Source organism: Vulpes vulpes, chromosome 9 (genome assembly GCF_048418805.1).
Source record: "Vulpes vulpes isolate BD-2025 chromosome 9, VulVul3, whole genome shotgun sequence".
Classification (NCBI taxonomy): domain Eukaryota; kingdom Metazoa; phylum Chordata; class Mammalia; order Carnivora; family Canidae; genus Vulpes; species Vulpes vulpes.
In genome coordinates this window covers 202,263-229,791 of record NC_132788.1, presented here as the reverse complement: position 1 = coordinate 229,791, position 27,529 = coordinate 202,263, and the positions used below count along the sequence as shown (strand labels likewise).

Here is a 27,529-nt window from a genome sequence, read left to right as displayed (position 1 = left end):
TGCCGTGGGTCCCCAAGCCCCGGGTGGGTGGAGTTGGCTGCGGCTGCCCCGCGGCCTCACCCCCCTGCAGCGTCCACGTTCCCCACGTGGCTCCGGACCTGCTGCTGCGTTGGGAAGAAGAAAGCGGCTTTGTTTTTACAAGCCGTTGGGGATAAATGCCTGGGATTTGTTTAAAAATATGGCAGCAAATAGAAGGGCGAACAGACGCGGAGGAGCCGCTAGAGGGAAACCAGGGGGGTGGTGACGGCAGGAGGGTTCGCGCGCCTCTGGGAGACGGGCCGCGTTCTGCTGCGGGGCTGTGGGCGGGGACCCGCTCACACCGCCTCTGGCCTTGGGGACGCCCTTCATCCGTGTGGACACGGCCCGAGACCGTCAGCTTCACAAACTGTGAAGCGAGCGCGACCCTTTCTGTCCCACGTTCGTCGGCAGCTTATGGCTGGCTCCTCCGGGGAGGCTCATAAATACTTTAGATCTTGTCAAAGCTGCCAGCAGAATAAGGAAAGAGTCACTCCTTAATTTTTTACAGAAAAGGATGGAAAACGGGTACTCACCGGCAGATGAAAGAAATGCACAGTCTACACAAGTGATAATATTCGAAATGCTCAGTCATAAAAATAAAGGCCTTTTATTTGGTTTTCCTACGCCGTTACAGGGACCCGTGGCGACTCTGGAACCCACGAGCCCGCGGCCCACCCGCACCTCAGCGGGCGTCTACGAAGCCGAAGGGTCACGACACACTCGGGGTCACGGGGTCACCCTCTTGTAGGTGATGTGGAGATGCTGAGTCATGGGCTGGGTGGTGGTCGCCATGGAGACGGTCTGTTCAAGTTTGCCTTCGGAATTCAGCCTGAATTTTCGGGTGATCTGAGCGGAACAAAACAGACAAACGCCTTAGTTTTATCTTCCGAGGGCGGCCCCACCCCAGGCCGAGGGTTCGGTACAGGCTGCGACCTGCCGCCTCCGTCGTCAGAGGCCTGTGGCCGCGCGGTGGCCCCGCCGGGGTGGCGGACACTGAGCCCACGGCCGCCATCCGCAGGCGTCCAGCAGGCGCCCCGGCCTCGGGCTCGTCTCGGCTCACTGACAAGCGGCCACGTCCTTTCAGGCGCTCGGCCCCCTCGGCCTCGCCCTCGCGCGCTGACAGCCTGAGCGGACGTCGCCCGTGTCCTCAGGGACTCGGCGTGAGCCCCTCCGGAAGCACCAACGTGTCAGAAGGAGCACAGCAGCTGGTGGGAAGTCCCATCCTCTTGGAGCGCCGGCCACAGAGGCCGAGGCAGCCGGGACACAAGCCACCGGCCACCATGGGGCCACCATGGGGACGCGCTGGGGTCCAGGGCAGATGAGGCCGTCCTCCTCCAGGCCACAGCCAAGCACCCGGCTACTGGCCGGCCATCTGGCGCAGAAAACCAGGGGGGCCACGTCTCACAACGTCCATTTAAAGGCCCCAGGGAACCAGCCCCGCAGCCAGGACAGAGGTCCCGGGGACAAGGAGGCATGTGTGGCCACGAGCGGCCGCCTGGACAGCAAGGGGACAGCAGTGGGGCCAAGAGGCTGGGAGGCCAGGGAAGAGCCCAGACGTGCCCCCGGGACCACAACGGGCGGCCGGGCAGTGACGACCAGCTTCAGGACAGCTCAGCCTGCAGACGGGCTCTGCCCGAGCGACGGCCGCGCCGTGAGACGGCATCGCACCAGGCCACGCGGCGCCCACGCTCTTCACACACGGCGTCGAGGATCCGAGAAAAACAGACAGAAAACCCCCGACTGAGGCCAGGAGGCGAGAGCAGGCGCACCGGTGCCGGGGAGGGCACCCGCAGTGGGTGCGCCGATGCCACAGGCCCCGGCGCGGGACGGAGGGCTCCGGCGAGTATGCGGCGGCCGGAGACGCTCAAACGGGAATCCCATGCCGGGAAGGAGGACTCCTAGGCCAGACGCTGCTGGGGGCGCGGAGGCCCCGGAGGCGACTGCGCCGCAGATCCCGGGACACCGCGAGGACGGAGCAGCAGCCCCACGTTCTATCCGAGCGACGCTGGCCGCTCACCCCGGACACGCCACACGGATGCCTGGGCGCCAGGGAGGGCAGGGACCCGCCGGCCACACGGCCTTCCCCACAGAAGGACGGCACCTCAGTCACTGATGGGACTGTCACTCCAAGGACTCGCGCTGCGGCGAGAGAGAAGCAGGCTTCATGCAGGGAGCCCGACGTGGGATTCGATCCCGGGTCTCCAGGATCGCGCCCTGGGCCAAAGGCAGGCGCCAAACCGCTGCGACACCCAGGGATCCCTGTGCAGAGGATTTAGCAGCAGCAGGACTCCCCTCCCCTCAAATACCAGAGGGCCTCCTGCAGGTTCTCAGGGCAGGGACCCCACGGCAGGGAAGCGGGGATGGATGGAGAGTCAGAGACCACGAAGCACCTGGATGGGCCCCAGCGCCTGCCGCCGAAGTGCTCCAGTTGTGAAACTGAGGCAGCAGCACGTTCTCCTTCTGCCAACAGCGGCCCGTGTGTAAAAAGAGCCGACTCCCGTCCAGCTCATGGAAGGGCCCGAAGTCATAATCATGTTTTTGAAAATATCTCCCCTAAGACACCAGGGGGGCTCAGCGGTGGAGCATCTGCCTTCAGCCCAGGGCATGACCCCAGGGTCCCGGGATCGAGTCCCATGTCGGGCTCCTGCAGGGAGCCTGCTTCTCCCGTGTCTCTGCCTCTCTCTGTGTGTCTCTCATAAATAAATAAATAAAATCTTAAGAAAATACGTCCCCCACGTTCAAAGTCCAACACTGGTTTGCACACACTGTGCACTCACCCTCCCGTGACCTGCAGAATCTCAGTTCTTTGATTTTGATTGAAAATCTGCGACAGGAGCTGCGTGGGTCTAGGTTTTGACAAGGCTCTCGGGCTCCTGCTTAGGCAAAGGGAGCCTCCTAAAGACGGACACTCCTGCTTTTCTAGAAAAGGCGTCTACTGATGTGTTCAAGTGTGAGGGAAGATTTCTAAGTGTCGGTGAGAAATCTGACTCATGCGAAGAAAACGACATAAAACACGTGTGTTTACTTTAAGAAGCAAAGTGTTTTGTTTTCTCATCGTTAAAAACAGAGTCATGTAAGACAAAAAAGCAAAATGAAAATAAGACTGATGAGCACCTCCCCCCGCCTCCCCCGACACCACAAAACCACGTGGCCTCAGGGCAGGGGGCAGACACGGAGTCCTGGGGCGCCTCTGGCCTGGGCGCAGCGCGAGGCGGGGCGCGGGCTGGGTGCGCCCCGAGGCCACCGGGGCCCGGGAAGGACGGGGAGCCGGGAGCGCCCACCCCGCCGCAGGGACACCGGGCAGCCGCGGCCACCCCGCCCTCCCGTCGCCCGGCGGGCCCCTCGGTTGCCGCCCCTCAGGGTGTCGCGCCGTGTCCTCCAGTGGGAGGCACAAGCGAGCTTCCCAGTGGGTGCCGGCCGCAGGCGCCTCGGGCGAGTCCGCTCCTGGCAGCCTGCGGGCCCTCGGGAACACCCGGCTGAGGCCCTGCCCGCCTCCGAGCTTCCGGGGGGCCGGGGGCGGCAGGCAAGGCCGCGCGCGCCCACGGGCAGGGAAGGTCCTGCCGGACAGACGCGTTCTCAGCCCACGGCGGCCCCACGGCAGCGGACTGTGGAGCGGACTCGAAGTGCTTTTTTATCTTGTTTCATTCAGTCGAGAAACGACAGAAAAGGAGATCGGGGGGGAGATGCTCTGACCACAAAACAAAGGGTTTCAGGCCCTAAAGAGAGATGAAGGGCCAGAGTGGCCAGCGCGCCCCGTGGGGGGCGGGGGGCGGGCGGAGGGCCGAGCGTGGTGGCCCTGGGCTCCCAGTGTGCCGGTGGCCTCCGGGCCCGTCGTCACGGGTGGTGGCTCGCTGCCAGGCACCGCGACCAGGACCGGGCTGGGTGCGCGCCGCCTTCCTGAGGGCCGACACGGCACCCACGCGCGTACAGGCCGGAGCTTGCGCGAGCCCACTAGCTGGCCCCACCACCGCTGTTCCCTCCCGAGAGCGGGGCCGGACCGCCTCTCCTCTCTTAGCTGATTTTAAGCACACGACACGGCGTTAACTGCTGACAGCCGCTGTCCCTTCTGCCCCCACGACGGGCTCCCCCTACACCCGGACGTCTGTGCCCTCTGCCCTACGACCTGCCATCCCCCTGCCCCAGGCAACCCCATCCTACTCTGTGTTTATTTATTTATTATTTTTTTTAAAAGATTTTATTTATTTATTCATAGGGAGGGAGAGAGAGAGAGAGAGAGAGAGAGAGAGGCAGAGACACAGGCAGAGGGAGAAGCAGGCTCCATGCAGGGAGCCCCGACGTGGGACTTGATCCAGGGTCACGCCCTGGGCTGCAGGAGGCGCTAAACCGCTGCGCCACCGGGGCTGCCCCCTACTCTGTGTTTAAAAAAAAAAGTTCCACCTATAAATGAAACCATGCAGTACTTCTCTCTCTCTGACTTACTTCACCTAGTGTAATCCCCCAAGGTTTAATTCTTTTTTTTTTAATGGCTGAATAATATTCCGTGAGCGTGTGCATAGACGCATGCACGCACACACACACACACCTGCTCTGTCCACTCATCCGTCAGGGCGCACGCAGGCTGCTTCCGTGTCCGCGTCCCTGAATGGGCGAAGGGGCTCACCCACGGGGTCCAGGGCCAGAGGCTGCCCCACAGCTTCGGACACACACCTGTGCCACGCCGGTAACCAAACCCCCGCCCTGCTCCTCCGGGTGACAAGGACAGGCGGCTGCCGGTGTGGGAGGAGAGGAGGCACTGAGAGGAAACTCGGATGAAGGATCATTTTGAGAAAAGGCACAACAGAAAGAAGAAATATTCACTTAATTCACTTAATAGGTTAACAGCAAACTGGAGACAGAAGAAAGGCTCGGTGAATTTGAAAACAGGTCAAAAAAAATATCCAAATTGGGGGCGCCTGGTTCAGTCGGTGGAGCATGTGACTCTTAATCTCGGGGCTGTGAGTCTGAGCCCCGTCATGGGCACAGAGATTAAAAACAAAAATCTTTAAAATATCTAATTTGACTAATGTAGACAAAAGAGACTGAAGAAAAATGAACAGAGTCTTGGGGACACACGGGACGGCATTAAACAGCTTAGCATCTGTTTAGTAGCAGTTCTGACGGGAAGAGTAAGAACGGAGGAGAAAAAGAGCTGGAGAAACTGTGGCAGAAAATCCCCAAATATGACACCACCACCACCTTACAGATCCAAGAATTTCAGGAGACTCACACAGGACAAACACAAGGACCCCACACCCAGGAAGATAAAGAAAAAGAAATCTCAAAAATGACTAGAGAAAGGGCAGCTGGTGGCTCCATCGGTGCAGCGTCTGCCCTTGGCTCAGGTCATGATCCTGGGGTCCTGGGGTCGAGCCCCGTGTCCAGTCGGGCTCCTCGCTCAGCAGGGTGTCTGCTGCTCCCTCTGCCCCACCCTCCACTTGTGCTCTCTCTTTCTCTCAGAGATTTAAAAAAAAAAAAAAAAAACCACTAGGAAAAAAAGACAAATAATGTACAGGGCATGAAGAATTCTAGTTGACTTTTCAATTCAACAAAGTCAGAAGACAATTTAACAAAATAAAGAAATTACTTTAAAAACTGATACCTGTTAACCCAGAATTTTACTTATGGTAAAAATATCCTTCAAAGCTGGGAGTGATGGAGGATTCGGTGAAGATGGTGGAGTAGGAAGCCCCCAGAACTGGTCTCCCTGCCGGGGCGCACCTGCCCTGGCCTATCTAGCAGCCGGGAGGCAGGCAGCTGTGCAAGTGTTTCTGGAGCAGCCAGTGGGGCCAGAGGGGGCAGCAAGGACACTGTCCCTCCAGCTCAAGGGACTCTCAGGAGATCTGAAGGGCCGCACCCCCTCACCCCACTTCATTTTAACGCTTCTCTCTTTGAGGAACCAGACATCAGACACTAGGACAAACAACAACATGTATGGGGGAAATTAGAAAGGGAGTGCACATGCCCAGGGAGAGGGTCAGAAAACACCCAAGAAGATCTCCTGTTTACATCTCAGGTGGCTCCTGGGCACAGGGACAGCCCACAACAAACAAACAACAACCACCACAAAGCACAAATAAATGGAAACACATCCAACGCTCATGGATTAGAAAACTTAAGATCGGGATCCCTGGGTGGCGCAGCGGTTTGGCGCCTGCCTTTGGCCCAGGGCGCGATCCTGGAGACCCGGGATCGAATCCCACGTTGGGCTCCCCATGCATGGAGCCTGCTTCTCCCTCTGCCTGTGTCTCTGCCTCTCTCTCTCTCTCTATGACTATCATAAATAAAGAATAAAAAAAAAATTTTTTTAAATAATAATAAAAAAAAAAAAAAAGAAAACTTAAGATCAGTAAGATATTAATACTGCCCAAACATGTACAGAATTAATGACATCCCTATCAAAATCCCAGTATGTTTTGTGGAAACAGAAAATACCATGCCAAAATTCACATGGAATCTCAAGAGACACCCCCCAAAAAAAGAGAGACCCAGAACTGCCCTCCCCCCAAACAAACAAATGAAAAAGAACAAAGCTGAAGGACACACACTTCTTGATTTCACAGCTGTATGGCCCTGGCATAAAGACAGACATATAGGCTGATGGAACAGAGTAGAGAACCCAGAAATCAACTCTCACATATGTAGTTAAGTGATTTTCTTTCTTTTTTTTTAAGATTTTTATTTATATATTCACGAGAGACACACACACACACACACACACACACAGAGAGAGAGAGAGAGAGAGAGAGGCAGAGACCCAGGCAGAGGGAGAAGCAGGCTCCATGCAGGGAGCCCCACGTGGGACTCGATCCTGGGACTCCAGGACCACGCCCTGGGCTGAAGGCGGCGCTAAACCGCTGAGTCCCCTGGGTTGCCCAAGTGATTTTCAACAAAGCTGCCAAGACCATTCAGTGGAGAGAGGAGAATCTTTTCAACAAATGGCACTGGGAAAACTGGACATCCGCATGCAAAAGGACGAAGGTGGATGCTATCACCACACACCAAAAATAACTCCCATGAGTCAGAGACTTAAATGTGAGAGCTAAAACCACAGAACTCTTTGAAGAGAATAGTGCAAACACTTCACGATGCTCGAGTTGGCAAAGGTTTCTTGGACGTGACGCCAAATATACAGCCAACAACAGAAAAAAATTGTAATTCATGAAAATTAAAACTTTGATGCATCAGGACGCCTGGGTGGCTAAGTGGTCGAGTGTCTGCCTTCGGCTCAGGGCATGATCCTGGAGACCCGGGATCAAGTCCCACGTCGGGCTCCCTGCAGGGAGCCTCCTTGTCCTTCTGCCTGTGTCTCTCTGTGTCTCTCAGGAATAAATAAATAAAATCTTAAAAAAAAAAAAAACTCTGATGCATCAAAAGATACTGTAAGCAGTGAAAAAGCAGCTCACAAAAAGAAAGAAAATACTTGGGAGACATGTATCTGATAAGGGAGTCCAAGATAACAGAACTCTGGCTGCTGTACCACACCCAGAAAACAGCTGGTGTGGTGACGACACGGAAGAACTGGAGCCTTCCTGCACAGCTGCTGGGGGAAAGAGTATGGCAGTGCCCCTAAAAATTAACAACAAACTACGGTGTAGAAAGTCCATCTGCAGGTACACACTCACAAGAACCAGAAGGGTCTTTTTTTTTTTTTTTTTAAGGTTTTATTTATTTATTCCTGAGAGACACAGAGAGAGAGGCAGAGACACAGGCAGAGGGAGAAGCAGGCTCCATGCAGGGAGCCCGATGTGGGACTCGATCCCAGGACCCCAGGATCATGCCCTGGGCTGAAGGCAGGCACCAAACCACTGAGCCACCCAGGGATCCTGAAAAGCAGGGTCTTGAAGAGATATTTGTCCACCCAAGTTAATGGTGGCATTATTCACAGGAGACAAAACATGGAGGCGACTGTGTCTACTGATGGATGGATGGATAATCAAAACATAATACATACATACACTATACAGACTACTCTCAGCCCTAAAAACGATGGAAATTCCACAATGTTCTAGAACAGGGATGAATCCCGAGGACATTATACTGCGTGAAATAAACCAGTCACTAAAAGGCAAGTAGTGTGTGATTCCACTTACACGAGGTCTGTAGACAGATCCGGTGGACACAAAGTAGGAAGGGAGGGTTCCGGGGCGCGGGAAGAGAGAGTGGGGAATTGCTACTTAATGGGCACGGAGCTTTTAGTTTTATAGGATGCAAGTGTTCTGGTGATGGATGGTGGTGCCGGCTGCACACTGCACAAAAATACTTAATACCCCTACTCTGTACCCTTAAAAACGGTGAGGATGTTGAAGTCTGTCATATGTATTTTACTCCACAGTTAAAAAAAAAGAAAAGTCATAAAGTGATATAATCCCAAGAGAATTGCAGACAGCAGACCTATACTGCAAAGAAGGTGTGAACACAGGGCTTCAGGATGAAGGGATATTATGTAGACCCTCGTCTACAGGAAAGTGAAAAGAACACAAGACAGAAAATAAGTGGGTTAGGAGAAGTGATTACTCTCCCCCTCTCTGTAATTTCTCTGAACGGGAGCTGATTATTTAAAGCAAAAGTAATGGGCTGCCTGGGTGGCTCAGTTGGTTAAGAGTCTGACTCTTGGTTTCTGCTCAGGTTGTGATCTCATGGTTGTGGACTGACCCCGTGTCAGGCTCTGCATTCAGTGGAGAGTCAGTGTCAGTCTTTCTCCCTCTCCCTCTGCTCCTCTGTACTCGTGCTTGCTTTCTATTTCTCATAAATAAATAAATAAATAAATAAATAAATAAATAAAATCTTAAAAATAAAACAAAAGTAACAATACTGTAAAGATTTATGGTATGTGTATATATGCTTTACACACGTATTTACATATACATGTTACAGGTGTGACATACAGAGAAAAAATGGTTGCAGGGTTACAGAGATGAAAGCCACGACATACGAGAAGCAGGAAAAGGAACATGTCAGCTGTAAAGTAAGAGAGATTATCCAAAATCAACATGAAGTGGGAGATGCGATGGTACCATACGGATTATAAATTTTTTTTTTAATTTATTTATGATAGTCACACAGAGAGAGAGAGAGGCAGAGACACAGGCAGAGGGAGAAGCAGGCTCCATGCACCGGGAGCCTGACGTGGGATTCGATCCCGGGTCTCCAGGATCGCGCCCTGGGCCAAAGGCAGGCGCCAAACCGCTGTGCCACCCAGGGATCCCTATACGGATTATAAATAGACTCTGGTTAAGTTTAGGGCGTACACTGTTGGCTTCAAAGAAACCAATAAAAAAAATGAGAAAGACACAGCTAAGAAGCTAACGGAAGAAATATCACTCAGCCATAAAAAAGGAGATCTTGCCATTTGCAACAACATGGATGGACCTAGAGACATTATGTTAAGGAAAATAGAGAAAAACAAATACCACAGGATTTCACTTGTGTGTGGAACCTAAAAAAAACCAAAACAGATGAACAAAAGAATCAGACCCATAAATACAGAGGACATGCTGGTGGTTGCAGAGGGAAGGGGGTGGACGACAGGGGTGAAGGGGAGCAGGAAGTATAGCCTCCAGGTACTGAGCACACGTCCCAGGGTCGAGACGTGCTGCACGGGGACAGCAGTTGGTGAGCCGGTGATGGCGTCGCGTGGGGACAGGTGGGAGCTGCACGTGTGGGCAGCACAGCGTAATAAAGAGCTTACAGAGTTGTCCAATCACTAAATGGTACACCTGAGACCACGGTAACATTGCATGTCAACTATACTTTAATAGAAAAAGAGTTAACAGAAAAAATAAAACAATGCTAAAAATACTTAATTAACCCAAGAGAACGTGGTAAAGGAAAAAAACAAGAAAGAAAAAACAACAAATCAGGATGGTGGTCTTACAACTTACCCTATCAGTAATATATCTGTTACATGTAAATGGACTAATAACTCCGATTAAAATGTGGAGATTTTTGACTAGACAAAAAAAGCAAGACCCCATGAAATATAGAGACATAAGTAAGTTGAATGTAAAAAGGTAGGAAAACAGATGCACCATATAAACAAATATTGGACAGCAGGTGTGGTTCTGTTACCAACAGACCTCAGGAACAGGACAAGCTACCAAGAGGAACGTTTTATAAATATAATGCGTATCATCATATGTATGCATCTAAGGACAGAGCTTCAAAGTCATGAAGCAAAAACAGCACCAAAGAAAGGAACAGAAATAACCTAGATCATCGGTGGAGATTTTAGCACCTCTCGGTAATCAGAACCAGAACCCCCTCCGCCAAGAACAATCAGCCGTGTGAAGGAAATCTTAGTGATGTCATCCATCGACTTGACCTAACTGGCATTTCAGTCCACTAGACCCAACAACTCTCAAAGACCTATTTATTTGGAGCGCACATGAAGTACCCCCCAAGTTGTATCATGTACTGTGGCAGAGTCACTCCGAGAGCACGTTCTCTGGGCTCTACAGAATTAAATTAGAGATCGTTAGCAACAGAATATGTAGAAAATCCTCAAATACTTGGCAAGTAAGTAACATACTTCTAGGTGACCCAGTTCAAAGAAGAAAGTCACCAGGAAGGTATTTTGAGCTAGGAGGTAATACCAAAGGACGCAGCTGAAGCAAAGCTTAGCAGAAAATTCATAGTTTCCAAAAGTGCATTATAAACCAAAAATGGGGACGCCTGGGTGGCTCAGTGGTTGAGCGTCTGCCTTTGGCTCGGGGTGTGATCCCGGGGTCCGGACCACAAAAAATGGGCTAAATATCAATGAGGTAAGTTTCCTGTTTAAGAGCTCAAAAGAGAGGAAATTAAACTCAGGACAACTAGAATAAAAGAAACAATATGACGCAAAAATCCTTCAACATGATGTATTTTAGCAATATATAAATCTAGCAATAGATAAAAATGATAAATCGTCACGATCAGGTGGGGTTTATCCAAAGAACGTCAGTATCTGAAATCCTGTTCCCATAACTCACCACATTAAGAGAATAAAGGAGAAAAAAAAAATCACACAAGCACCTCAATAGTTACAGCAGAAACACTTGTCAGAATTCAACACTCATTTATAATTTTCAAAAGCCGGCAAACTATAAATATAAGAAAACATAATATGGTAAAAGGCATCAGTCAGAACCCGACAGTGACCATCACAGCCAGTGGTGACAGACGGAGCGGCCCCCGTGAACAGAGCACAGGGCCTGGCGTCTACTCCTGCCTGGACTAAACGATCTGTAGGCCATCCTTTCCTATGTCCTAGTGCAGGAGAAAAACAAGTGGCATCGAGACTGGAAAGAAAGAAGTGACAGCGTCTATAACAGCAGACGGCAGGACTGAGTGTGTAGACAACACCAAAGAATCTATTACAAAAATAAGTAAAATAAAACAGTGAACTTGAGAAGCTTATAGGACATAAAACCAATGTGTAAAAGTCAAATGTTTTTCTATGAGCTAGCAGCAAATATTTGGGAAAATTTAGAAATCATTTATAATAGCATCCAAAACCCACAAATACCCAGGCATAAACCTAATTGCACCCTTAGAACTACAAACAACTAACGGCGACAGATGCCTGCACGCGTGGAGAGGTTCACCCGCGTACTGGACTAGGACAGTCAGTTTTCTGAAGATGGTACTTCCAAAATTAATCCAGAAACTCAATTCTAAAGAATGGTAGACGTTGGCAAACTCATTCCAAAATTCATACGGAAATGCAAAGGGTCCTTGAGTAGCCAAAACAATTTTGCAGAAAAGGAAAAAAAAGTTGGGCAACGATACGATCTGATCGCAAACATTCCTATGAAGCGACAGTAACCCAGGCCGCGTGGTCTCAGGGCACAGACCTCAGGGATCACCTGGGTCCAGCACCGTGCAGACCCGGGCCTGGGCGAGGCGCCTTCCTGCGGTGGCGGTGGTGAGGGCAGACTTTTCAACAAGCTGGGACAACAGCTATTGGGGAAAGAAAGTCAGAGAATCTTGACCCCTACTTCATACCGTTCAAAAACACAAATTCCAAAACTAAAGACCATAAAAATTCTTGGGAGAAAACATGGGTTAAAAATCTCTGCTGCCTGGGTTAAGCCAAAGAAGTAAAGGCAGGGCACAAAAAGCACAGAGTATTAAAAAAAAGCTGGTAATGGAAAATGAGAAGTAAAACAGTTCGTAAAAGAAATGAGAGGGCAAGTCGTAAGCCGGGAACACACGCACCCGACGCGAACCTGCCCCCGGACACGTACTCAGAGCCCAGCAGTAAGAACCGCAAGCCGCGGGAAAAGGGGGCCCAGGGTCTCGGCACCCTCCACACAACAGGGAAGCGGCAAATACGCACCAGGGGAGGATGAGCTACATCATCAGTCACCCGGAACCATAGGTGACCACGCAAGACGCCCCTTTGCTGCCACCAGGACAGCCAACACTCAGGGGCCAGCAGGGCAGCAGGGCGGAGGGGCGGGGAGCAGCGGTGGAGCGGCTCCTGCTCACCTGCCCGGTGCCCCCACGTGGCCCAGCAGCCGCAGCTCGAGGTACTCACACGTGCACACCAAGACGCACACACATGCTCACAGCAGCTTTCCTCCTAAGGGCCCGGGCACAAGGCCATCGGTGTCCGCCGACAGAGGAGATAAAGCTGGAACGTTCGCCCAGCGGCACACGACTCAGAATCAAAGGTACCCAAAGTAGGGCTGAAAGCGACAGGATGAACTTGAGCGAAGGAGCAAATACCGTAAGGCTCCGTGTGCAATGAGTCCTAGAAGACGCCAATCCGGTCTGTAGGGACAGAAACCTGGGCCTGGCTGTGGGGAGGGGCTGGGGGCCGGCCAGGGGGCACAGGCTCTCTGAGGGTGGACACCTGCTGTGTGCACACTAACTGGCCGCCAATGGGGGGGGGGTTAAGTAAAAGACCAAAGTTCTAGTAATTCATGCAAGTGAGTGTGAACTGGCAGGGGGTGGGGGTGGGGGCAGGCAAGCAGGGCACCTGGGTCGGGGTGGTGGGAAAGGCAGGCCCTGCCAGCAGGGCTGGGGCGGCCAGACGTTCATCTGCACAAAACTCCGTTCTAGGTGAATGAATGACCTGAAGAGGAGGTTTTAGGCCAAGCTGTGATGCTTCCAGGAAAACAAAAGAGAGAATATATATATTTTTTGACCTGTTTTCAGGAAGCCTACCTAAGAAACAGAAAACCAATTCAGAAAGGAGAGCCCAGGAAACTGAACCACCTAAAATTAAGCACTCTTGCTTCTCAGCAACAGAAACAGATGAAGAGATACAGACTGGAAGGGTACTGAGGAGGGGCTCACGTCCAAGTGACGGAAGAGCAAGTGTCAGGAAGGGGACGCGCAGTGGGAGCCACTCGGAGGACCTGGACGGGACTTGACAGGAGGGGAGAGGAGGGGAGGGGAGGGGAGGGGAGCCTCCTTGAGGCCGGCAGAGCAGTCCGGCCACAGGGGCAGCACCTCAGGGTACCGGAGTACAGGTGGAGTCTCTGGAAGGCAGGGGCCTCTCTGGTGCTGCGTGGCCCCGCTGCGTCTCAGGGCTGCCGTGGGCGCCGTGTGGGGTCTCGAGTGGCTGAGCACACAGAGCGGGTAACAGAAGCGATGAGGTCAGGCTCCAACGGCACACAATGGGACCTGTCCCGACACCTGCTGCTCCCCGCTGTCCTGGAAGAAGGACAGAGGCCTTCTTCCCCGGCTCCCTCCCTTCCAGGTCTGTCCACACTGACCCAGCAGGGAGGCCCACCGAGGCACACCCAGCCGGCCGATGGTCAGCCATGTCACTGCAGAGCTGAGCCCTCCTCTGGTCCCCTCCCAGAGGGGCCCTTCCCTCACCGTGCTCCCCCCCCGGGGTCCTTCCCTCACTGTGCTCCCCCCCAGGGGCTCTTTCCCTCATCGTGCTCCCCCCCCAGAGGGGTCCTGTCCTCACTGTGCTCCCCACCCCGGGGGTCCTGCCCTCACTGTGCTCCCCACCCCGGGGGTCCTTCCCTCACTGTGCTCCCCCCCGGGGGTCCTGCCCTCACCGCAGGGGCATCCTACCCCAGGGGCATCCTGCCCTCACCATGCTCCCCACCCATAGGCTTCACGTCCCCTTCCCCTCCTTTTACAGAGAGGGATTCCTGTGTTTAATCATAACACTCCAAGTTAGTTCTCCAGTAACATAAAAGAAAATCGACACCGTCAAAAAAATAAACCACGATAAAGTAAACTCTGACAAGTATGAGCAAGAAAAAAAAAAAAACAAAGACAGAAAAGATCAGAAATACAAGGGGGACGCAGAATGCAGACAGAGAAAGCAGTAAGCGTTCCTTCTTCCTCAAACCCTGACAATCTAGATGGAAGAGCCCTGGTCCTGGGAGCCCTGGCCCTGCAGTGGCAGGGGGTAGGAGGGCCGGGTAACCCCCACCGCCGGCGGCGCCCAGACGCGTCCTGAGGACCCCGAGGACATCTACAAGGCACAGGCCATCTCCAAGGGCTTCTATTCCTTGTCAGGGAACAGAAACAGTGAAAAGGCTCCCAGCGGCCTCTACGAGTAGCTGTGATACCAGAATCAGGACAAGTGGGCGTTTTCTTCAAAAAGCAGACACACCTCAACACTCAGAAGTTATTAATACAATTCACTGCATCAACAGCTTCAAGTGGAAAAACACAGAATCCTCCCAAAAGAGGCGGCAAAAGCATTTGATGAAAGTCAAAGGCCATTCCTGAGTATCACTGTCCCCGCACAGACACAGGGGCTCCTGACACAGGCCAGGCTGCCCGCCACCGTGTGGCTCGGGGCAAGCACCTCGCGGGGCGAGCGCCAACCTGGACTCCCCGCCCCCCCCCCCCCCCCCGCCCCGGCTCCGTCAGGGCTGTGCCTGAGGACCAGCCGTCAGGACGGACAGTCCCGGCCAGCAGAGGCGCGCACAAACCAGAGGCCTCCCCACCATCAACACAATCAGAAGATGGAGCGGAAGCCACATGCTAGCGGAAGCCACCGCCACGAAAACTAGAAAGTGCTACGGCGATACCCTGCCGTGAACTACCCAAGACCTGCATGACTAAAGTCAAAAAGAAACTTGGCACCCAAACTAGACCCGAGACAGCACGACGCAGCACCACACCGCTCACACGGCTACTGACCAGGACTCCCCTTGACCTCAGGTTAACTCACGTGTTTAGTGATCCTGGTGTGAACGGTGCAGACCTGGACAGACCCGCGTGACGGTCCGTCCAGAGGAGGGAACACAGAACACTTAACCAAGAAAATGTCGAGGAAAGAATACCAACCCGCCCCGGATAGTAAATGGGACACAGGGCTACGGTAACCCAACTGACTACACGACTCTGAATCACTATCAGTGAAAAAGTAGACAAAAGGACCCTTCTCCCCCATCTATGGAGACAGGCCTGAGAGGCAGGACATTCCACATCTGGGCGGCTGCTGGTCACCCGTCTGTGCACGCATCATGTAAACACACATCTGGGAGGGACTAAGGTCGAGGTGTGAAAGGGACGCTACAAAGGTGCAGGAGAACAGAGTTGATGTCATCATCTGAGTAGAAACCCAAGCCCAGGGCAGCCCCGGAAGCCCTGCGGTTTAGCACCTGCCTTCAGCCCAGGGCGTGATCCTGGAGACCCGGGATCGAGTCCCCCATCGGGCTCCTGGCATGGAGCCTGCTTCTCCCTCTGCCTGTGTCTCTGCCTCTCTCTCTCTCTCTCTCTCTCTGTGTGTCTGTTATGAATAAATAAAATCTTTTTTTAAAAAAAAAGAAACCCAAACCCAGACCCCATGAAGGGGAAGACCCCCGGAGAGAACTACAGGAAAGCTCACAACCTGTGAGTAGAGCGCACCCCAACCAAACTCACAAAAGCCACCAAACGCGGAAACATTTGCCATGTAAAGGGCAGAGAGTACTAGCCACGGGACACAGAAAGCTCCCTTAAATCGGAAAGAAAATGAGAGCCACCGAAACACAGGCAGGGACTTCAAGCGTCCGCCGTACGGGGCAAGAAGCACAAATGGCCAACAAGCACGGGCCATGCTCCCTGGGGCCCTTAAGGTAAAACCAGATACTGTCCCCAGCAAGTCTGCAGCCAGGCCGTGGGGACACAGGCGCAGGGCACCAGGTGCGCTCCTGCAGCGCTGGAGGGAACGCGGCCGCCAAGGAAAGCAATTTAATGGTCTGCATCGATATCCCAAAGGTCCTTGTCCTCTGAACTCTCCCAACAGATGTGGATTTATTTACCAAAGAGAACAACACAAATGTAATACGATGTTTGTGACAGAAGAACCACAGCCGACCTGATGACCCCTAGGGGCCCAGCTGCCGGGGACCAGAAGATTCCGCCGCGCACGCCCCCACCTCGGCATGTGGGGGGAGCAACAAGATGATGGCACACGCAGGCCTCCGAGATCCAGCGGAAAGGGTGCCTGCGGCCGGGGGGACTCATGACCCCCTCATTACTGAGCACACGGCATCTGAGAGGGAAGGCTCACCTGCTCCACGTGGGGCTCCTTGGCGAAGGAGATCCTGGCGATGGAGTGGGACGTGATGCACAGCTCCTGCCCGTTCACCTCGCCCTCTTCCACCTCCACGATGCCTGCGGGGGCCGGGAGTCCTCAACAGCCTGCCCATGGCTTCCCGGTGCCGCTGCTCCTACCACCACCTTTTGCACCCAAGGCTTCAACGGGTCTGAACTCTGAAGCCAGTGAGGCAACAACCTGTCCCCTTCTAGCACTGAGCCTCCTGGGCATCAAGGGGGAAAGACTCTCACAGCCAGGGCAGGGGGTCTGTGGAGGGGTCACTCTGGGGGGGTCGCTGCCCTGACCCCGGCCCTGCCCCATCAAATAGGACAAGGACCCGCCTCCCCAGGGGCTGAAGTCCCCCCATTTTTAGCTCGCCAAGGCCTTGGGCAGGCCCACTCTGCGGGGACAGGCTAGCTCTGATCGTCCACCAGCTTTTAGGAAGTGACAATCACTGGAGCCTGTGAGCGAGGTAAAGGTCAGGCAGGTGTTTTTGAGTAATTTCTAACTCACGAACCGGGTTAACTACCTTAGGGTGACCTCACACTGGGGCAGAGCAGAGTTCCAGACAGAGGACGTCTGGCTGCACAGCGAGCCCCCGTTCTCGCTCACACAGGAAACATCTGTGAGCTGCAGCAGACACAGGCTCTGTCGTGGGCTGCTGCTGAGGAACTCAGGAGAAAAGGGAATCAGCCCCCTCTCACCAGCGCCCTCCCGCAGCCCCACTGAGCCTGTCCAAACGCCTGACGCTTCCCACATGGACAAGCGCTCAGTCGTCCCCCACAAACATGCCCATGAGCATGGACACACCCGGAGGTCACTTGGAAAGCAGGAGGTGGATGCTGCCTCCCCCGGTGGCCACCCCACTGCTGGCATGCAGGGTGTGCGGGCAGGGGGCAGGCCAGGGACAGCCACCAAGGGAGGCGTACCTGTGTTCTGGGCGCTGACAAAGGCCACCTTGTTGGTATCGGGCTTGAGGCGGATGAAGCCACACTCCCTGTGCATGGGTTTGCGTGTGTCCGGATGGAAGGCGTTGAACCTGCGGACAGCAGGAAAGGTGAAGCCCCAGGTATCGGACACTCTTCTCACTTTATAAAGCACCTCCACGGGATCCCTGGGTGGCGCAGCGGTTTAGCGCCTGCCCTTGGCCCAGGGCGCGATCCTGGAGACCTGGGATCGAATCCCATGTCGGGCTCCCGCGGCATGGAGCCTGCTTCTCCCTCTGCCTATGTCTCTGCCTCTCTCTCTCTCTCTCTCTCTCTCTCTCTCTCTGTGATGACTATCATAAATAAATAAAAATTAAAAAAAATATAAAGCACCTCCACCCTCCAAATATAAAACAACGTAGCTGTCTGGCGCCTGGGCGGCTTAGGAGGTTAGGTGTCCGACCCTTGATCTCAGTTTAGGTCTTGATCCCAAGGCCGTGAGTTCAAGCCCCGTGCTGGGTGTAGGGATGACTTACGCATACTGACAACTTCCCTGAGACCTCAAGTAGCTCAGGGGCAGGAGGGATTCTAAAAGAAAGCCAGGCCATTCTGTTTTCAGTAACGTGGGGGTGACTTCACATCAGGTACAGCGTGGAACGAGAGATCTAAGCACAAGCACTTACTTTTGTGTTTGCACAAACAAGCCTGATGAGGTTTTGTGCTCAGCCTCACACCTTCAGATACGTGAGAGACCCAGAAAGTGCCGTTCCCCAAGTGTGACCAGAGTCAGGTTAGGGAGAGGGTGCCTCTCTGAAACACAACCCGCCTGGTGCCTGCGTGTCTCAGCCTGGCGCTGCTCACAGGCAGTCGGGGTGGGGGCACTTACGAGAAGTTCAGCACAGGCTGGCCCACGTGGGAGATGCACACCTCCTCCAGGTACTGGAAGGGCTGCAGTGTCGGGAAGGTCCCGGCTCCCGGTGGGTCTGACAGCCAGGTCCCCAGCATCCAGGACAGCGGTTCCACCACGGGGTTCATCGTGGGGGGCTCTGAGGACAAAAGGAAGAGGCGGTCAGTGGGCTCCGCATCCAGTGGACTCCTACGTGCGCCCTGCTTTGTGTGGATGTGCACACTGCGTGTGGAAGCACGCCCTCACCATTACAGCAGACCCTACGTGAGCACGAACATGCCACTGGCCACCTGTCGAGAGGGCGAGAAAAAGGCCAAGTGATGAGCACACGTCCGCGGCTCCTACGCAGAAAAGAGAGGAGGGTCTGGGCGTGAAGGACAACGGGATCCAAGGTTTCCACAATAAACAGAAATTCCGTTTTCTTAGCCGGCCGCGGGCTCTGAGGCACTCAGTCTGGCGGCACGGAGGGAAGGCCGTCCTGGCCCGCCTGGCTCCCCGACGGCCGGTCCCCGTCTCCCCGACGGCGTCCTCCGGGCCGGGCTGCCGGGGGGCCTCCCGGAGAGGGAGCGCGCCGGGTTCCCCCGAATCCCCCCCAAGGTTCCCGGGGCTCTGAGGGCGAGGGCGCAGGCCGGTCGTTACCATCTCCACAGGGAGCTACCCCTCCGGTCCCTGCCCACCTCCCCCTGGGGAAGACAGGAAGGCGCGGAGGGCGCGGCGGGAGGGCCTGCCGTCTGGAGGCCAGGAGCGGCCGTCGGACACGGGCCCCGCTCCGCGTCTCCCTCACGCTGGCCGTGGGAGCTGAGCCGTGGGAGTTGGCCTCAGAGTGGACGCCGGGAGGAGCGCAGAGTGCGGGGGCTGCCACCTGCCACGGTCCCCGCCCGGGGAGGCTGCGAGCACCGGCTCAGCACCGGGCACTTGGCACCGGGCCAAGCCACTGGGGAGGAAGAGCCCTGGTGGGAGATGAAGAACCAGGGAGCGGAGGGCGCCGGCAGCGCAGGCCGGGGAGCCCCAACTCTGGATCTCAGCTCAGGTCATGACCTCAGGACCGTGGCCTCAGGTGCTCAGTGGAGGCTGCTTCTCTCCCTCTGCCTCTGCCCCTGTCCTATCCCCAATTCCTCTGTTTCTGAAATAAATCTTTAAAACAAATAAAATAGATACAGTAATGTTTATTTTATTTATTTTTAAGATTTTATTTATTTATTCCTGAGACACAGAGAGAGGCAGAGACACAGGCGGAGGGAGAAGCAGGCTCGATCTCGGGACGCCGCGGTCACACCCTGGGCCGAGGGCAGACGCTCAACTGCTAAGCCCCCTCAGGGGCCCATACTTGGGGCCATTTTAGCGGCAAATATCAGAGATCCAACTCGATGTGGAGGAGAATTTTATATATGGTCCCTTATGAAGAGTCCAGGGGTTGCTCAGGCACAAGTGAATCCAGGAGCTCAAGTTATCAGATGCTCAACCACTGAGCACCGCCCCGCAACCAGGCATCCCTGTAATGTTTCTTTTTCAAAAAAGAACGAAGGAGAGCAGTGTCAAGAAAGCGGGAGCCGTAAGAACTGGGGGAGACACAGCGCAGAGCAGCCCGAGGAAGCTGACGTGGAGGCAGCTCAGGAAGCAGCCCCGTGGACGGCGTGGGGCTCAGGGCCGAGCCAGCCACACACGGCCTGAGAAGAGTGACACGAAGACAGAGTCAAGGAGGCCGAGAGCCCCTCGTGCTGCGGGCATGTGCCACGGGCCCCCGCGAGGGTCGGGCAGCTCCAGGCCCGCTGCTGGGCGTCCCCGACGGCAGGGCACACATCCCCAGGGGCCGGACTGCTGCTCACAGCCGATGGGTGGATGACAGCGTGTGGCCCAGGCAGACGGCGAACAGCACTGGCCATAAAAAGGAGTGAAGCCCTGACACGTGCCACGTGTGGGGGAACCAAGGGAGAAAAGCCAGACGCTCTGGCCACACGCTTGATGCCATGTGTATGACTGTGTGAACAGGAAAGTAAGTCCGCAGGGTGGAGAGCACACCAGGCTCCTGACAGCGTCCAGAAGACGCCACAGCCACACTCACAACATGCACAGGGCGCGAGCGCCAAGGCCTTTGTAGCTGCCACAACTCTGTGCGACACACGGGCTACAGACCTGTGCTGACACGGCCGCTCGCGGCCACACGTGCACACCTGACACCTGATGTCGCTGGTCCACAGAGATGTGCTTCAAGGGGAAGATGCACTGGATTTCAAAAACTCAAGGAATAAAGGAGAATGTCAAACATCCCAGTAACTTTTTTGGTTTTGGTGATTATATGTTGAAATGATCATGTTTTTCAGACCCTATGGGGTTAAATAAAAAATTTTTTTAAGTTTTTTTTTTTTTTTTAAAGACTTCATTTTCATTCATTTGAGATAGAAAGCCTGAGCTGGGGTCAGGGGGCAGAGAGGGAGAGAGCCCAGCATAAGGCTCGATCCCAGGACCTCAGGACTATGACCTGACAGATGCCTAACCGCCTGAGCCGCCCAGGTGCCCCTAAAGTTTTTATTTATGTAGTTTTTAGTAGCCTCCATATGCACCACGAGGCTTCAACTCACGACCCAAAATCAAGAGTCGCGCTCCTCTGACTGAGCCAGTCAGGTGCTCCGAGTTAAACAGAATATATTATTAAAGTTAATTTCATCTTTCTTTCTTTTCTTTCTCTTTCTTTCTTTTCTTTTTTTCCTTTCTTTTTCTCTCCTCTTTCTCTCTCCCTTCCCTTCCCTTCTCTCTCCCTTCCCTTCCTTTTCTTTTCTTTCTTTCTTTTCTTTTCTCTTTTCTTTCTTTTCTTTCTTTCTTTCTCTCTCTCTCTCTCTCTCTCTCTCTCTCTCTCTCTCTCCCTCCCTCCCTCCCTCCCTCCCTCCCTCCACACCTCTCTTTACCTTTTCAGTGTTGCTACTGGACAATTTCATGTGCATGTGAGCTCACGCTGTGCTCCTGCCAGACGGCGCCACATTGGGCAGTCTCAACACTAACACGCTGGGAAGTCTGCTCCTTCGAATCCTCTGAGGACACGGCCACGGGGCCGGCTTTGCCCGGAGGCCTCGGGGAAGGGACGGCAAAGGGATTCCGAGTAAGTGCTGGATGTGTTCGCCGGGAGAACAGGGACTAGTCCCAGGTGGTGGACATCCTGACTGTGTACGCATAGAAGCTGCTGGAAGATGGGAGCTGGGGCAGGGGCTGCGAGCAGGCCCACAGTCCACCCCTGAGCAGCAACGTCCCCCAGGTGGGCAAACCAAGGCACAGGCCAAGTGGGGAACATTTTTACTCTAAGGACGCCTGGGTGGCTCAGCGGTTGAGCGTCTGCCTTCGGCTCAGGGGGTGGTCCTGGGGTCCCGGGATTGAGTCCTGCATCGGGCTCCCTGCATGGAGCCTGCTGCTTCTCCCTCTGCATGTGTCTCTGCCTCTTTCTCTCATGAATAGGTAAAATCTTAAAAAATAAAAAATAAAATAAAATAAGGCAGAACTAAGGCCAAACACACCTGAACCCACATAAAAAGGAAGAAGCTTTTCAGACTGGATCACAAAGCAAGACCTTCAACTCTCGCTATGCGCGATGCACCAGAAACCAAGAGGTTCAGAAAGGCGTTTCGGAGCCGGGCAAAAGCAGACACCAGGAAAGCAAGCATCACGATCCCACTATGGGGGACGATGAACTTCAAGCCGAAATGCGTTAAGCCAGATGAAGAACAGCTCTCTGGGACGCTGAGGGTGCAAGTCACCACGGAGACACTGCAGCAGCAAATGCAGCAGCATCCACAACACAACGCAGCCGCTGCAGACACGCGGGTGCTGGTGGAGAGCAACGAAAGGGGATCCAGGCCTACTCTGTGTCCAAGTGAGCAGCACGCCTTACACAACCAGGGGCATGGCACTCTGAACTGAAAACTAGGGAGTACTCCTTCAAGTTCCTCTGGAATATTCATGAAAACAGACCTTACAAACGGTCAGAGGAAACCTGTAAGTTACAAAAAGTACAGAGTTCTCACCACATCGATGACAACGCAGCAAGGAAACACTATCAGATTTCCCTCCCAACCGCCATGCCACAAAAGAGAGGCCAGACACAAACATGTACTTATTCTGTGATTCCATCTGCATGAAATTCTAGAAGAGGTAAATGGAGCTACGATGAGGCCGTTGTGGGGGCTGGGGCAGGACGGCACCAGAGAACCCGGGGATTCTGGGTGGGGTCGCGGTCACACAGGTGTCTGCACCCATCCGAAGTCATGGAGGGGAGCACCTGAGGGCTGTTTCACTTACGTAAATTGTACTGCAATGAAAACATTCAGAGGCAAAACTTCCACAAAACAAACAAACTTAAGAAAAAAAAAAATCAGAGGCCAAAACGCCTTCCCAGGACCTGTTTACTACGTCACTACAGCACAGGCTGATGAGTGGTGAGGTGCCACCAGCCTCCCAGGGCCTCTGGTCTGTGCTGGCCAACTGCTGCCCACAGGCAGAGGGCCTTCTGCTGCAGATCGTCTGGTATTTTAAGAAAACCCAGAACTATTAAGGGCTAAAATATCCAATTTCTAAAGAGGTGTCTGAATTATGGCAACAACAGGTTGCAGTGTGAGGCGTGGTTCAGGGGGCCAGTGGGGAGGACGCGCACAGTGGTCCCAGGCCAGAGCCTGGACCTGCGGATGTCCTCCCAACACCCCTCCAGGGGCCCAGGCCCTGAAGGTGATCCTCCGCCTCAGCCCTTGTTTGCTCGCAGGCAACAAATCAAAGGGACACCAGCAGGAAAGCGGGGTCAGGAACAGGGGCTCCAGGGAGGGTCCTGTGAAGGGACAGGGAGCAGGGGACTGTGCTCAACCACCCGGCTAACAACGCAGACAGACGCAGAGCCCAGCCTGCCCCCCTGTACCTCGGGGCTGATGCAGGGCCGTGGGACAAGACGGCAAGGCTGCGGCACTCCGCCAGCGCGGGTCGGGCCTGCCTGCTCTCCCCTTGGGACAACGTCTGAATGCAGGTGCTGTGCTGGGGGGGCTCCGGCAGGGGACAGAGGACTGCCTGCTTGGGGTGGGGGCTGGGGCGGTGGCCGAGGGCACCGGGGCTGGAAGCCCAGAGGACGGGGCTGCCAGAGCCAGAACGCAGAAGAGGGGCTGGAGAGGTGACGTGGCTGGGGACAGGCGGCTGGGCGGGCGGGGGGGTGTCCGGCGGCTGGCGGGTATTTGCTCTCCAACTGTAATGAACTGTAACGGAGTGAGGGGCAGGCAGCGAGGCCCGGGGCGGGCGGGCGGCTCACCTCCTTCCAGGTCCGCCCCTGCAGCGCCCCTGGGTGCCGGGAGGCACTGCGCCGAGCCAGCTGGCCCTGTGGGCCAGCCCCACTGCCCCCACCTGCCGCCAGCTCCTCTGCCACTGTCCCTCTTTGCCAGTGAGGTGCTGCAGGGGAGAACCAGCAAGGTGAGGGTAAGCCTAAGTCCCAAGGTCAGCTCCCAAGAGCCTACATATGTACGTTGCAATTCATCCAACGAAATCTTTAGGATTTGTGTATATTTACTCCACAGAAGTCATACTTAAAAAAATACTTAAAAAAATAAAAGTGAAATGAACCTAAAAGTCAAACAAATAAAAAAACCTAAAAAATAAGGGAATTAAGGCTATTTGCCACTTTTAACCTCTTTAAGTAAACTGGACAGGCTTTTATATGCATTTTTCTGATTTCTTTTTTCGTTTATTAAAATCTCAACCAAAATGCAAAAACAGAAATTTAAATTTTCTCCAAGAAAAGTAAATTTTCAGTTTTTGGTCCAAGACAGTGAAAGTGGGCTTACCCATCAGTGATGGTAAGTTTTCTGAACTCCAGACACGGTCAAGGTTCTTCAAGGTTGTTTTCTGCCAATTGACGGAAAACGCTTGCACCTGGCTGTCAGCAGCTTGGCAGGAAGTGAATGGCAAGCTGAGGACGGCATTCTGGGAGCTGTAGTTCCACCCTAGGAGGTGGTGCCCCAGAAACCCTCGGGGAAACAGACCCAGAGGTGACCGAACCTTGGATCTGGGAGGAGATCAAGTCTGAATTTTATGAAGGTGGGACAGGCCAGGGAGTGAGGAGTGGGGCTTCCGCCTGCTGCTGCTCCCACCAGTGACCATGGAGGGAAGTGGCCTGTGTAACAGGGAAACGGGCGGAGTCAGGCACAGAGCAAAAGCCACTTCTAGAAGAGTCACTCTGGGAACTCCTGACGTGTCCCTTGATAGCTGTCTCCTAGAGGGCTGGCAGCCCACTTGTCTTGGCTTTGAACGGGGATGCTTGCAGCCTACTCTGCCTCCTGGCAGAGGTGCCAGGAGACGGGCCCAGGACAGGAAGGGAGCAGACACCCTCACCGGGACTCCTTCCTGGTGCCTCCCACCCTCACACTGCTGAGTGTTAGTGACAACAGTGTTGCACACTGGCTGCAAAGCACCAGGGAGGGCGCCCAGGCTGTCCTGGCATGGATGGTCAGTTTGTATTCCATGTGCCTGGCACACCAGAGGAAGCTGTTGTTTTTTTGTTTTGTTTTGTTTTTTTCCTAAAGAATTATTTATGAGAGAGAGAGAGAGAGAGGCAGAGACACAGGAGGAGGGAGAAGCAGGTTCCACGCTGGGAGCCCGACGCAGGACTCGATCCCGGGACCCCAGGATCGCGCCCTGTGCCAAAGGCAGGCACTAAACCGCTGAGCCACCCAGGGATCCCCTGTTGTTTTAAAATGATAGCAAGACCCTCACTTTATTACCCATGAGATGGGAAGGTGCATGTGCACACAGGGGAAAAAAAACAAATGACAGGAAGTAGAGCATATGTTTCTGTAAAATGTAAAAGACGTAAAAGAAGACCAAATAATTTTAATTTGCAAGTGTTATGGCTGATTACCTATTAACTCAAAAGTCTCCACTGAAAAACTATTAGAATAAGTAATTTTGATAGGCTGCTTAGTTATTAAAATTGGAGCTTTCTGGCATATTAACAATAACTACATTAATAACAGGGGCGGAGGCTTCGAGGGTCAACTCTGACCTATAAAGAGGATGGAAACCCTAACTCCCAAACTTACAACAAGAAAAACATGGAACAAACTGAGAACCAGGGAGTTCGCCTTGACCCATCACAGAAGTGAGGTCCCAGGCCTCCCAGGGTGTGGAGACGGGCTCACTGGGAGTGGACGTGAGCAGACAGGAACGCTGGGTGGTAACTGGGCAGGAGGCTGGAGCTGAGCACAGACGAGCGTGATACACAGTATCCCGGGGGCCTGACACTTGCACGGGTCTGACTCCCAGGAACCCAACAGGTTATCACCATGAAAGGCCAAGAACCAATCCTGTGTGTCTCTGCAGTGGGAGACAAAGGAACAGATCTGAACTAAGCTCAGAGCACTCTCCAGAAAGGAGAGGCTTTGTAGGGAAGATCTTACCTGAGCTTTACTTCAGCGGGGGGCAGGGCTTTCCCCACAAGCCCCTCCAGCCTTCCCTTCTCACTCCAGGACTTGAGAAGGTCAGAGCCCAGAAACAGGCCACATGAGGCTGAACCTCAAACCTGACATTGCAGAGCACCCCGTCCCCCAAACCACTCTGGAGGGCTTTCGCAGGTAAGAGGATCAGAGCAGGGATCCCTGGGTGGCGCAGCGGTTTGGCGCCTGCCTTTGGCCCAGGGTGCGATCCTGGAGACCCGGGGTCGAATCCCACGTCGGGCTCCCTGCATGGAGCCTGCTTCTCCCTCTGCCTGTGTCTCTGCCTCTCTCTCTCTCTGTGTGACTATCATGAATAAATAAAAAAAATCTTTAAAAAAAAAAAAAAAAAAGAGGATCAGAGCAGAAAGAATCCCAGGTACCTACGCTGGGAGGGAGTCCTGAGGCACATGGTAAAGACTTCAGAGGAATCTGAAGCCACCACAAAGGCACTAGAGATTGGACATGACCCAACTGCCAGGCAGGCCAACTGATACCTCAAGCTAAAGGCCTGCTTAGCTCAGCTTCTGTTACCTGTTATACCACGTGCACCTTTCAAAAAAATTACAAGCCATGCTGACAGGCAAGGAAAAAACTCAATCTCAAGAAACAACATCAGAACCTGACACAGGTGTCGCATAGGTTCTGGAATCCTCAGACTTGGAATTTTTTTTTTTTTTTTTTTTAATAATTTTTATTTATTTATGATAGTCACACACACAGAGAGAGAGAGAGGCAGAGACACAGGCAGAGGGAGAAGCAGGCTCCATGCACCGGGAGCCCGACGTGGGATTCGATCCCAAGTCTCCAGGATCGTGCCCTGGGCCAAAGGCAGGCGCCAAACCGCTGCGCCACCCAGGGATCCCCCTCAGACTTGGAATTTAAAATAACTACGATTGGGCAGCCTGGGTGGCTCAGTGGTTTAGCGCCGCCTTCAGCCCAGGGCGTGATCCTGGAGACCTAAGATCGAGTCCCACGTCGGGCTCCCCATATGGAGCCTGCTTCTCCCTCTGCCTGTGTCTCTATCTCTCTCTCTCATGAATAAATAAATCTTTAAAAAAAATAAAGTAACTATGATTAATCTAAGGATTCTAGTGGGAGAAGCAGACAATGTGCCTGAACAAAGGAGCCCTACAGGAGGAGAGGACGCTGATGAAGAACCCAAAGGAAAGGCTGCACATCAAAGCCGCTGCAACAGAAGTGAAGCCTGTGGCGCATGAGGTCGAGGAGAGAGCCAGTCAACCAAGGATATTCTGAGATGCGGAGAGCAGCACACACAGAATATTGGAGGACTAGGGGTATGTACGCACGACGGACACGACAGAAGGAGTGGGGAGAGAAAGAAGAAATATGAAGTAATAGCTGAGAAGTTTCAAAATTAATGTCAGACAGCAAACCACAGATCCAAGAAGCTCAGAGGACACCAAGCACAATAAATAATAAAAAAACTACATCTAAGCATTTCATACTCAAACTGTACAGCACCAAAGATGGAGAGTCTTGAAAGAAGTTGGAGGAAAAAAATTCTAACCTATACAACAAAATGGGTAAGAATCACAGTGGGCGGCTCACATAAGCAAACAAGAGTAGAATTCTATGGGACACCCGGGTGGCTCAGCAGTTTAGCGCTGCCTTCCCCCCGGGGCGTGATCCCGGGGTCCTGGGATCGAGTCCCACGTCGGGCTCCCTGCATGGAGCCTCCTTCTCCCTCTGCCTGGGTCGCTGCCTCTCTATGTGTCTCTCATGAATA

The 27,529-nt window shown here is 53.8% G+C and overlaps 1 protein-coding gene across 2 annotated transcripts in view; it reads right to left on the bottom strand.

Moving 5' to 3' along the window:
• Positions 1-609: 609 nt before the first annotated feature.
• Positions 610-27,529, bottom strand: part of THAP4 (THAP domain containing 4) — a 39,238-nt gene continuing 12,318 nt past the window's right edge. The window contains exons 1-5 of one of the 2 annotated variants that reach the window (XM_025987669.2): positions 24,136-24,466; positions 18,314-18,473; positions 17,431-17,540; positions 16,475-16,578; positions 610-864 (exon numbers count right to left, since the gene is read on the bottom strand). In XM_025987669.2, the coding sequence (XP_025843454.1) occupies positions 745-864; positions 16,475-16,578; positions 17,431-17,540; positions 18,314-18,473; positions 24,136-24,139 (498 nt within the window). In that variant the 5' untranslated portion in view covers positions 24,140-24,466 and the 3' untranslated portion in view covers positions 610-744. Of the gene's footprint in view, positions 865-16,474; positions 16,579-17,430; positions 17,541-18,313; positions 18,474-24,135; positions 24,467-27,529 lie in introns of those variants that run through there. The other variant, XM_072718892.1, reaches the window with a different exon arrangement.